The sequence below is a fragment of the Talpa europaea genome (genome assembly GCF_964194135.1).
Source record: "Talpa europaea genome assembly, chromosome: 5".
In the NCBI taxonomy this organism is placed as follows: domain Eukaryota; kingdom Metazoa; phylum Chordata; class Mammalia; order Eulipotyphla; family Talpidae; genus Talpa; species Talpa europaea.
The window spans coordinates 15,027,880-15,040,191 of NC_140071.1; the positions used below are offsets into that span (position 1 = coordinate 15,027,880).

Consider the following 12,312-nt stretch of genomic DNA (forward strand, 5'->3'; position numbering starts at 1 on the left):
CCAGAGGTGCCAGCCTTGTGCTTATAAGTAGTTTCCGAGCATTTTAGGTGTTCAGCATAATTTGCACTCTTATGGCAGTATCTCACCATGGTTCAACTTTTTTTTATTATCGTTTTATTTTTTCCTTACCTTGAAACTAGTTTGCCATTTCAAAGCAAAAAGTCACTACTGACAAGATAAGACAGTGTTTTATCCTCCACTGAAATTGTCACCTTCTTTCAAATGTTCATTCATTGGGGTGGGGTGGGGGAGTCCTTCAATTGCTCCTGCATATAGGCAAGCGGATTCCAAGGGAAAGAAAAGTTGAGTCTGCAGTTTCCTGGAGAACTTTTTTTTTTTTAATTTAAATTTTATTTTTATATTCCCCATACAATTACAACCCCTTTATTTTGACCCCAAGCCCTCCTTTCCCTGCCCCCCAATCCCCATAGAGTGTCTCTTGTTCATAGTTATTTGTTGATTTTGATATTTTCTTTCTTATAGTTATTCTTTTTCCTGGTCCCTTATTTAGGTTTTCTAGATTCCTGCTATGAGTGAGACCATCTGGTATTTTTCTTTTTCTTTCTGGCTTATTTCGCTGAGCATGATCCCTTCCAGCGCCATCCATGTTGCTGCAAATTGCATGTGTTTATCTTTTTTGAATGCTGAGTAATATTCCATGGTATATATGTACCACATCTTCTGGATCCAGTCATCTATTTTTGGGTGTTTGGGCTGTTTCCAAAGCTTAGCTATTGTAAATAGTGCTGCTATAAACCTTGGGGTGCAGATGCCCTTTGGAATTGCTGTTTCTGTGTCATTTGGGTAAATACCTAGGAGTGGAATTGCTGGATCATATGGAAGCTCTATGTTTAGTAGGTCCAGAAATCTCCACACAGCTCTCCATAGTGGTTGGACAGTTTGCACTCCCACCAGCAGTGCAGGAGAGTTCCTTTTTCTTCCCGGAGAACTTTTAAAAACTTCACCTTGGAGCGTTAGTGTTTCTTCCTGACGTTAATTGGGCGGCAAATTAACTTTCCCTTCCCTTTTCTGTTTTGTTTCTGCTTCCAGTGACAGTGGTGCTGTTTGCAGCTCTGAGGAGGCAGCGAAAAAAAGAACCTTTGATCATTTCCAAAGAGGATATTAGAGACAACATTGTCAGTTACAACGACGAGGGGGGCGGAGAGGAAGACACGCAGGCCTTTGACATCGGCACCCTGCGGAACCCCGAAGCCATAGAGGACAACAAATTACGCAGGGACATTGTGCCCGAAGCCCTTTTTCTACCCCGACGGACTCCTGCAGCTCGAGATAACACCGATGTCCGAGATTTCATCACCCAAAGGTTGAAGGAAAATGACACGGACCCCACCGCTCCGCCCTACGACTCCTTGGCCACCTACGCCTATGAGGGCGCCGGCTCGGTGGCCGATTCCCTGAGCTCGCTGGAGTCGGTGACCACGGATGGAGACCAAGACTATGATTACCTTAGTGACTGGGGCCCTCGCTTCAAAAAGCTGGCAGATATGTACGGAGGGGTGGACAGTGACAAGGACTCCTAATAGGTTGCCTTTTTCATTTTCCAGTATGGCACTGAAATATGTGAAGTGGCTATTTCCTTCTATTTATCACACCTCCGTGAAGGGTTCTCTGTTCTGCCCGTTCCAAAAGTCAATGGCTGCAGCCCTTGTGGATCCAATGTTAGAGACCTTTTTTCTAGTACACTTTTATGAGCTCCCAAGAGGCAAATGTTTATTTTTTAGTGCATCCAGGTAATGATGTCAGTCTAACAGCCACCTGTGCTGAGGAGGGCCGGGAGTCACACTTCCTCTGGTTGTCTTAGGACAAGTTTGGAAACAGCTCAGTTGCCCCAGCCTTGTCTTTTTACTACACCCCATTGATGCAGGTCAACTACTGCCCTGTCTGTCCATTTCACATGCCAATGGCAGGAGGGGCTGTGGCTAATGATAAAAATAGCATTTTAGTAAAAGAGATGAGGGAGGAGCAACTGTGAAGCTGCTCCTGCCATATCCGCTCACAAGGAGATAATGAACTATATATGGGTGTGTATTTCTGCCTGGAAGAATTTAAAATGACATTTGCCCATCCTGTTTGTTCTTCAAGAACTTTTTCTTGCACCAACTCCTCAGAACATCAAATCAACCAATGGTCCTTTTTAGGAACAGAAGTAAATTAAATGGAAACATTCAAAAACAACAACCAAAACAAAAAGCTTACTAAGACCTCATTCCTTGCCACTAATTCATAGTTTGTTATATAATAGACATGTGAAGGCTTGTACCATATAAAGGGGAAGAGAAAATAGTTAATAATATTGACAAAGGATATATTTAGCATATGTTAAAGGTTGGGCCACCAATGTAAATGTGGATCACTTGAAATTTCAACCATCTGTAGACTAATTACAAATAAGTCTAACTGCTTAAAAGTTCTTGAAGCAACTTTTCTGAGACAAATTTTAACTCCTCGTCTGTGGTTGTTGTCAGTATTATTCTAATATACTTGAAAGTAGCAATATAAAGTACAACAATTCATATTCTTCAGATACTTCCTACACAATTAAGTTGCTAGTAAAAGTAGATTAAATAAAACTCAAATCCTGTTCTCAAAACTTAATAGGGAGGTTGAGAGTCAGCCACTTGAATCTGATACCCTGTCCTTCACATCCAAAAACATCTACCTATTTATATAATGTGGTCGACATGGATGACCACTGAGATCACGGTGAAAACCTATATATTACGTTTGGAAGATGCTTACATGGAAAAACTTGGATTCTCTTCAATCAGAGTGTGTAAGATTGTAATTAAAATGATAGTTGACTTTCAAAGGCATTAACATTTTTCACTGTTTTTAAGTTTGTTTCCATGGCAACCCTGCCATCCTTATCTTTGAACTAATGATAAAGTAATGGTCTCAAAAGACGACAGAAAAGTAATGTACGATCCATCCAATTTATTATTTCTCTAATTATATAATTAGTATCATAGTTATTATCCAGAGGACCCAACTGAACTGAACTAATCCTTTTGGCAGGTTCAAATCATTTATTTCCTATGGCTATTCTAATGATTTTTATCATTAGACTCTTATATTGTGCAGTCATCAGAAATTTCCAAAGTACTGTAAAAAAGATCCTTGTTTTGAAAACTTTAAAAAAGCAGGCTCTGTGTATATATATATAATATGTACTTAAGAATATGCTGACTTCAGTGATTAGTCTTAGGGATTTATTTTCAATTACTGTTCATTTTCTACAGATAATCTTAGCATCATATCCATTTGGAGATACTGTCCTATCGGCACATATTTTTCTATTTGGAAACATATTGTTGTTTATTTAAGTATTAGGTAGGTGTATTACCCAAGAAGTAAAGACAGTACCTTTAAAATAAGAGGATGATCTTTTGGTTACCCAATTAGAGTGAAAAATTTTTGCAATCATATTATTCCATGTGTTTCCTGAATGGTTTTCTATTTTGTAATGAACTTCCCTGTATACTAACAAGTATTTCATGCTTGGACTATTTCCTGCTTTTAGGGTTTTGTTTTGCTAGTTTTTGACACACATACATGTGCACACACAGAGGAATGCAAACACAACAGCAGGAGAGGGTTTCACTGTAATGAACTAGATAGGTATCATAGTCACGAGTAAGTATTGAGAAAAGATAGCTTAGTGAATAAGAACTAGTTCTTTATAGCAATAGAACAACACCTTAACCAAGATTTACTGTAAAATTTAAAAGCTCTCTCCTTAGGTTTCATATAATATAACAAATTAAATCAAGGAAGATAGTTCTGTAAAAAGAAAGGTATCATCAGAAGTCTTCCTTTTGAACTTCGGGTATTAATTGCCATGTCTGAGGGTTGACACTAACAACTTCCAAAGTTTAAGAGGAAGGTTTACTCTTGCCTCCTTGTAAAAGTGAATATTTGAGTGAAATATTCTGTAGTGGAATATTTGAGATGTAATTGGCAGGGTTTTTTTCCCCACCTGAAGATGATATAGATACAGCATACTAATAACAGGTTATTGTAACTAAATATTGAAATAACTGTTTAATCTCTTGCCACAAAACCTGATAATGAAGTGAATCTCTAAGAAATTGGATCCTTTGATACTGGAGCTAAATATTCATAATAGGTCCTATATCATGTTGAAGTAATATTTTTCTATAATTAAGACTCCTTAACATGGTGGAAACAGTAAAAACTACAGCTCCACCATTCTGCCCAGATATCACATCTTCCCCACAAGCTCTCAGGTCAAGAACATAAATTATTACTGGCAAAAAAAAAAAAAGAGTTTTCATCTCAATTTTCACATTGTCTCTGTCCTGATATTAGTATTAGTGGCGAGAAAGGTGGACGGAAGTTGGGAAGAGGTAAATTTTGGTATTTGCATCAGTCAAAGAAATAGAAATTCATTAAATACAAGCAGATTGCCTTTGTGGGTTGCTTCAAGGACTTTGAGGCCTTTCTGACATTTTAACCCTTTATTTAAAGGGGAGAATTTCTCTAAACTACTAAGTTGTTCCCTAGAATAAGCTGAAATTTTAAAAACATTAAGCTATTATGCCTAAGTTTAAAACCCCTTCTTCTCTTCATGGCCACTTTCTGCAGAAAGGCCTGGAAAAACATGTTGCCAAATAGAAAAACTGAATCTAATGGGGAAGATGCTAAGATGGGTTCATAGAACTAGAAGAGAGGGGAGCTGGGCACAGGAAATATATATTTTTACAGAGCTTTCTTAACTTTATGGTTTAGGTGCATGAAGGGAGGTTTAGATATAAACTGACTCCATTTTCAGATGGAACAAAACCTGCTGATTCAACGCTAATTCAGTACCAAAATTTGTGGCTTGGTGTTCATCTTTAGCTCCCAAAAAGTTGTACAAAAATTTCCTGAGTTGAATTACTTAGAAGTACCCCAATTTTACAGATCCAAATTAACTTCAGGATGTTCCCATTCCTTTCATTCTTAGGAGCATACATTTTAGATGTCCTATTTGCTAAGCAATACCTCGCATCTAATGCTTTCCCTTGAAATGGGTATTTCACTGGAGATGATATAGAAACTATGATTGTAAGTTCCTTGATTCTATATACTTGAGGACCATAAAATATATACCCATAAAAGAAAAACAGAGTTGATTCTGGGGCAAAAACTCAATAATTAAATCAAGTACTGCTATATAAATTCTCCCTGAGAACCAAACCACCAAATCAGTTACTTTATTCTAGTCACTAGTTCTAAAGTGGCGTAATTACACTGAAAGCACACTCTCAAACATTATTTTGAAAGGTGTCCTCTGAAAAAGAGCATTTTAGAGTCATTTCATTTTTTGTTTTTATCTAGATGAAATCTTTTTTTTTTAAAACTGTGATAGGGGGTTGAAAATCCAACCAGACCACTGTGTTTACATGAACACCAAAGCCCAGGTTTCTTTATCAGATTATAAGAGTGGAAAGATTAAGATCAACATATGGATCTTCTGGAAGATGAACTGTTTCCTAAGGTCTCACAAGCAGCTTTCTCCTAGAGAATACAGCACTACAGTATGGCCCCCTTAAAAGTTCAGTGACTATTACAGTCGCAGCTTTTTAATCTCCACTTGACATCTTTATGGAATAACTTTCTAAAGGGATAACTCTCTACAAAAAAATATCAGGCCCCAGCCATAGTGCAGAGCGAAACCCTCTTAGAAAGGAAATACACTGGCTCACACTTGTTAAAAGTTAATGAAGAAATAGTTCATTTTTAAAGCCAGAAGTTTATGGTCTCTGCATCGTCAATTTAATTTAAGCATTGCTGAGACAATCTTTAATCTACTCCCCATTTTGTAATACTTATTTATGATGCATTTTCATTTTTTAATTTTGGGGGAACGTAAGCCCAACAGAGCCAGCCGATGAAAGTGCAGAAAGGAGGTCAAATGGAAACAAAGACTATTACCCGCTGTATTTCAGACAAGACCAAGGCACTTAGCTGGAGAGCCAGTGGGTTATTAGATTAATTTCTAAAGAGCTTTTACAAGTTGCTTAATTCCTTTTTAAAAAAAAAAACCATGGATCACAAACTCAAATTTCTTCTCAAATGGGTTATTTTCACAAATGAGGCATGGACCCAGCATTGTGCTGAAAGCATTCCACTAGAATGAGATCTGGGTCTTTCATATAAGACTACGCTATTTATGTAAATAAATCTAGAGGCACCTTTGGTAAGCTTTTAGTTTTCTCTGATCTATTAGTTTAGTGTTCATTAAGGACTCCAATATACAGAATTAGTAGGCAATCGAGGGGATGCTGCGTAGCAAAAGTAAAAGTGCTTGAAAGAAACATAGGAACACTTCAAAACCACTGCACTGTTTTGGTTGTGATCATTTTCATGGCTTTGAAAGTAAACTGCATAAGAATAGACTTTTAATAAATGCTACATGTGTCTCCAGTAATATCAGGCTAAGGCAATTTGGCATTCTCCCACTGTGATGCGTGATTTTAAGCCTAGAAAATAAAAGCTTTTTGGTATTGATTGTTTTTAATTAAAAATATGCCCCAGTATAAATTGATGCAACCCTTGAAGATTTACTGGCTGGCGTGCTCAGTGCCAGTTTTTCTCAGTGTCTTTTTCCTGTATCTTTGGCAACGAGAACCCCTGATGGAAAAAATCACTGCTCACCTCTCCTCAACATTTCAAGTTAGGGAGCTTTTCATAACTTCACAGTTTACATGCGAAAAGTTTTCTGTACTAGAAGAATGATGTTGAGAAGATTACCTTTTAGCTCAGAGTGGCCGGGCCTTTTGTTGTAGTTAAATGGCAAATACACACTCCTTGAAATGGCTTCTTTTATTTTCCTTTGTTTTCTTAGACATATAAATTTGAAAAAGAATGCAATTTAAAAAGTGATTTCTCACAAAGAGTAAATATGCCTTTTGCAAATCAATTTTTGTAACAAGTTATTTATATGATATTACTTAATAAACTGGTTTTTTTCTAACTTGTTTTTTTTTTCAATTCTCTTAAACTATTGTTTGTCATCAGAGATGTAAAAAATATATACATACTGATAAACACTTTCTCTTTCTGAATCTGCTGTTTTAACCTCTCAGATAGCTAACTAAAACCGACTTGTTATATGATAATTAGCTTATAAACAATAGTTTCTTCCAGCCAGAAATACATATCATTGGCAACTGCCCCACAGACTCCTTACTGCTGGGACATCCAGAATGCTACTGTTATTTATGGAATTGCTGTGGTTAAGAAGAAAGCTGTTCATCCTCATGGTAATTGCTTCGGATAAGAAACGACAGTTCTATATTTTTGCCCACACCAAGTCTCCATCCTTTATTTCACTACCATAAAACACTATCTATGGATCTCAATTTTAAAAAGAAAAAGGAAAAACAAGTCAGACCAGAGAGAACAAAGAACAAAATCCACCTGACAATATGATACTCTCTGAATAAATAAAATGTTTTTAGCATATTCATAGGTACAAGATTTTGCAAGCTGCTTTTTGTTTAAGCTGCCTCTTATTTCTACAGAGGCCATTTCACAATTTTTTAACCAGGAGAATTCACAGCACCGCAAAGGAGATTTCATTTGTTCGCTATGTACTAGGCACTCCACCGTGTGCTGTGAAATACCTGACAGTAAGCCAGGTTGATATATTCCCTCCTCTCTCCAGAGGCTCATGGTCCTGGAAGCACTGCCATAAGCTCAACTATAGAGCTCACCAGAAGGGGCAGGGAAATGCTTCCTTTAGGTACGGAAAAACGTACCTAAAGGAGGTTAAGGAATGAGTAGGACTAAGATAAAGAGATTAGAGATTAGAAATGAAAAAGAACAGCAGGGGGAAGAAAAAAAAGAAAGGATGTGAAGCAATGCATCTGACCAGTCGAGGACTCCCTGAAGGGGGCTAGATTTGGAAAAATCACAGGGCCCCAGAGCAAGGGATCACCAACAATACAGCAGCTTATTTGTATTGTTGCTTTGTTTTTACTTGTATTTTTGTCATTTAAAGTTAACTTAGAAACTCACTAAGAGGAGTGATGAAATACACTTAAAAAAAAAAAATATATATATACATATATATAGCTTCTACATTGTTCATTTTTGTACGGTGTTTGATTTCTCCTCTCAGGTGTAATTCCCATAAAATATCCACCACCAAGTCACCTGTGAACCATCATCATCGTCTCTTGCGCTCTTCCTTCCCCCGTTTTGATCCCTCCCTTTCCCCCGCTTTACGTCTCAGATTTATAGTTTGTCTTCTAGTTTTGTCTTTTTTTTCTGATCTCTTGTTTAATTCCCCTACATTCCTCCTATAAATGAAACCATCCAATATTTTTCTTTTTCCTTCTGATTTATTTCATGGAGCATAATCCCTTCCAACTCCATCCATGTTGCTGCAAATGGTATGACTTTATCATTTTTAATTGCTAAATAGTATTCCATTGTGTATATGTACCACATCTTCTTGACCCAGTCATCTCTTTTGGGCATTTAGGTTGTTTTTATCTTAGCTGTTGTAAATAGTGCTGCAATAAACACAGGAGTGCAGGTTTCCTTTTGAATTAATGTTTTTGTAGCTTTTGGGTAGATTCCTAGTAGTAGAATTGCTGGGTCATACAGCAGCCCCATTTTTTAGTAGTCAGAGGGCCCTCCACTCAGCTTTCCATTGTATTTGGACCAGTCTGCATCCCCACCAGCAGTATAGGAGGTTCCTTTTTCTCTACATCCTTGCCAGCATTTGTTGTTGCCAGTTTTTTTTTTTTTGTTTTCTTTTTTTTTTAGTATGGGTCATTCTCACTGGTGTGAGGTAGTATCTCATTGTGGTTTTGATATGTATGAAATACACTTTTGAGAGATATGTACATTGTACAGTATTATGCAAGGTGTACTAGAGCAAGTCCCTACCCACCACACACCTAGCTCTGGCAAGTAGAGTATGTAGGATCTAGGAAAATTCCCTGGCCTAACAGTAACACAGGCAGGAAGCTCAGGGTGCCGTGTCACCCCATTCAGGAAGCTGATCTGCAAACATTAGATGAAATAAGGCCTTTGCCTTCACCATAACAAACTACCTCCCCTTATCTTTGTTAGTATGTGTTGGAGTCTATAATTCTAGCTGCTACAACACACAAAATCAAAAATCTCCATAAGGTTTATGTCTCACTTCTTATCAAGTTTAAGGTGGTTGTGGGTCTTTGTCTCTCTTGTAGCTGTGCCATCTGGAGTCTTTAACACAGCAGAGGAGAGCAGGCTGGACGATCCTCTGAGATGTTTCTAAGGGCAGAGCACAGAAGGAGCTGATACCACTTTGGTTCATGTCTCATTGGTCAGAACTCAGTCACATTACTACAAACTAGACAGAGGCTGGAAGAAGTAGACAATAACCTGTGTATCTGGTGAGTGCACTCATATATCTGCTACATTTAGGTTCACTCAATATCTTCTCCAATTTTCCAACTTAGGGCACCATAATCAGTCATATCTCATAATGACTGAGGGTGTTACCAGAAGAGCAGGTAAAAAGTAAATAACAAAGTCAAGGCCTCCCTGGTGGCGAAGGGGTTAAGACGCAACCTATGAAGCAATCCGCAGCCACTGCAGCACGAGTTTGATTCCCGGCCAGCCAGGGAGAAACGCACATGGCGGGACAGACCTCTCCTGTCTCACCCGCTGCTCTCCTCAGCAGTGTACTTCGGTCCATCTGCCTGTTCTGTTCCCTGCTCTGTCTCTGGTGAATCCTCTCACCCCCCGCATCTCTGGCCTATACCCCAATTCTTATATAAAAATAAATAAATCTTTAAAAAAAACAAAGTCAACCTTCAAGTTGAAAACTCTGTAAGTGGTACTTGTCTACCATTCCTGACTCCAATGTCCACAATAAGGTTTGCTAATCAACTGACTCATGGATCTCCTAAATGTAGAATTTGCAACAGGAGTATCCCAATAGCGATCAACAAAAGAATAACACTGACCTATTTGCTGCCCTGAACCTTGGAGATTAAGTTCTCTCATGAAAGATTTATTTTCTTTCATTCTAGGTGTTGTTGATAATTCACCACTGACATTTGAGAAAACCATTCTGGTCTTGAAATTGTCAAAAATTTGGAATGATTAAAGAAGCTAAAAAGCCAGGCTGCTGTTACAGTTAGCTCTCATCTGTATTTCATAAATCTGACCCAACAAGAAAGGACTTCTTGGTTGGAACAATTCAGATATAGGGTTCTGCTCAGTGATACCTCTCCCCTCAGTGGTACTCCTAAACCTTTCATTCAGTCTACAAAATTCATTGGAGAAGCTACAGTGGGCCAGGCACATATCAAGGTGATAGGGGTCCAGGATAAACAAGACTGACACACACCTTGCTCTGTACAGACCCTGCCCTCAAGGACTGCCATGATGTAATGCCCGCTATTAATCTGTTCACCTGACTAAACACTTTGTACTGAATGACATCCAGAATCCTTTAGAGTGCTTTTCTAGATCTCATATTCCTGAATACAATAGTTTTCCAAATACGATCTGCATAGATATGACTCCTTAAAAGAAGCAAATTGTCTTCTGACTATAATACACTTATCCCTTTTAAAAATATCTCCCTTGACCTATTACATCATCTTTATTGCATCCTGAGTCATTTAGTCTCAAAAACCTAATTTTTTGCAGAAAATATGTCTTGTCTGTGCATTGGTAAGAAGATGTCTCCTTAAGATGTATACTTATAGATGTCTCCTTATAGTAAAGATAGGTTTTATTAAAGCTTTTAACTTTGCTTAGCTGCCTGCTAATAATGCCTTACTTTTATACAGCACTTTAGAAATAACTAGCATATATATGACTTAATACAACTCTCAGAAAAGCCCTGTGCATAGGACGTATCATTCCCATTTCACAACAAAGTGAGGGCATTTGTCCTCAGGGCTCTATCACAGGAATTAGAATTAAATTTCACTGCTTTTAATTCAGGCTCTGCAGCCCTGCCACTGAATCCCACATTTTCTCCTTTGTATGCAGGGTCCAATGCCATCCACTTGAGAGAAATATTTATTGGGAGAAAAAAGGATTCTTTTTTCCTTTATACAAATTCAGATGAAGTTGGATTCTGCCAATGGCTTCAGCCTCAAAGATATCCCTCTCTATAAGATCAATCTAAATGCTCTGTGGAGAGAAAAAAAGCCTGAAAGCAAAATTCTGCCTATTAGCCCCACTGTCTAACTGAATCCTATTACAAAATTGGAACAGTATTCCCAAGGAAAAGCAACAACGCTTCAACCAACATTGCAAAAGCAGTAGTTGTTTTATGTAACAATAATCTTGACCATATCGCTAGTTTTTTCCAATTATGTTTATTAAGATAGTTTACATCACTATATTTGTTTTAAGGGTTATAAGTTCAAACCTCCACAAGTATATGTTTTCACACCCTGCCTACCACAAAACCCCACTAATCCTCCACCATGATCCATTGGGCTCCCTCATTCTCCCCACCCCACCAAACCACCACCCTGCCCCGCCCCCATTTCTAGTTGCCTCAGCTTTGCAGTCAGATGTCAAGGGCTTATTATTGTTTTGGTGTTGTCTGACCCTTTGTTTTATTTCTCTATACGCCTCATATAAGTGAAACCATCCAATACTGGTCTTTCTCCCTTTGGCTTATTTTGCTTAGTATATCCTCACCAGTTCCATCCATGTTGTCACAAATGGCTAGAGTTCATCTTTTTTATTTTATAGCTGAGTGATATTCTATTGTACATACACAAACATTTTTTAAATCTATTCTGTCCTTGGTTACTTAAGTTGTTTGCATAACTTGGCTATGTAAATAGGGCTGCAAGAACACAAGAGTGCATAGACCATATCTTCATTTCAAATGTCCAACTCCGATCAGGTCTGCAGAGTAGCAATGGCTTATAAGAGAAGAAGGAGAAGGAAAGGGATCAGGACATCCTGGTGCAATTCAGATTCCATGAGCAAAGGAGGGGCTGTGGAGGAAGAAAGAGACGTGCTCTGGCCAGCAGCACCCACTGAATCCAGGTATCCACTCAACAACGTGATGTCTGTGTTATCCTGGGAACACAACTGTGCAGGAATGTGGTAGCTGCGGGGCAAAGCAGTAGCAACAAATCTTTGTTCATAAACCAAAAGTCATGTATATTCCATATTTTTCTATAACTGAACTTAATTTCTGTTTTGAATCCTGAGTCCTCTGAGAATTAGAAACGCAACTTTAGTCATTTAAGATTTCTTTCCACACCCTTTCACTGATATCATAGCTAAGCCCTAAGGGACTAAGGT

The 12,312-nt window shown here is 38.1% G+C and overlaps 1 protein-coding gene across 1 annotated transcript in view; it reads left to right on the forward strand.

Moving 5' to 3' along the window:
• The window catches only part of LOC311171049 (cadherin-6), a gene marked incomplete at its 3' end in the record, with an annotated part of 54,125 nt that extends 52,584 nt beyond the window's left edge, over positions 1–1,541 (forward strand). The window contains exon 11 of the mRNA XM_084233604.1: positions 1,051–1,541. Within this exon, the coding sequence (XP_084089730.1) occupies positions 1,051–1,541 (491 nt within the window). The remainder of the gene's footprint in view (positions 1–1,050) is intronic.
• Between the last annotated feature and the right edge of the window lie 10,771 nt (positions 1,542–12,312).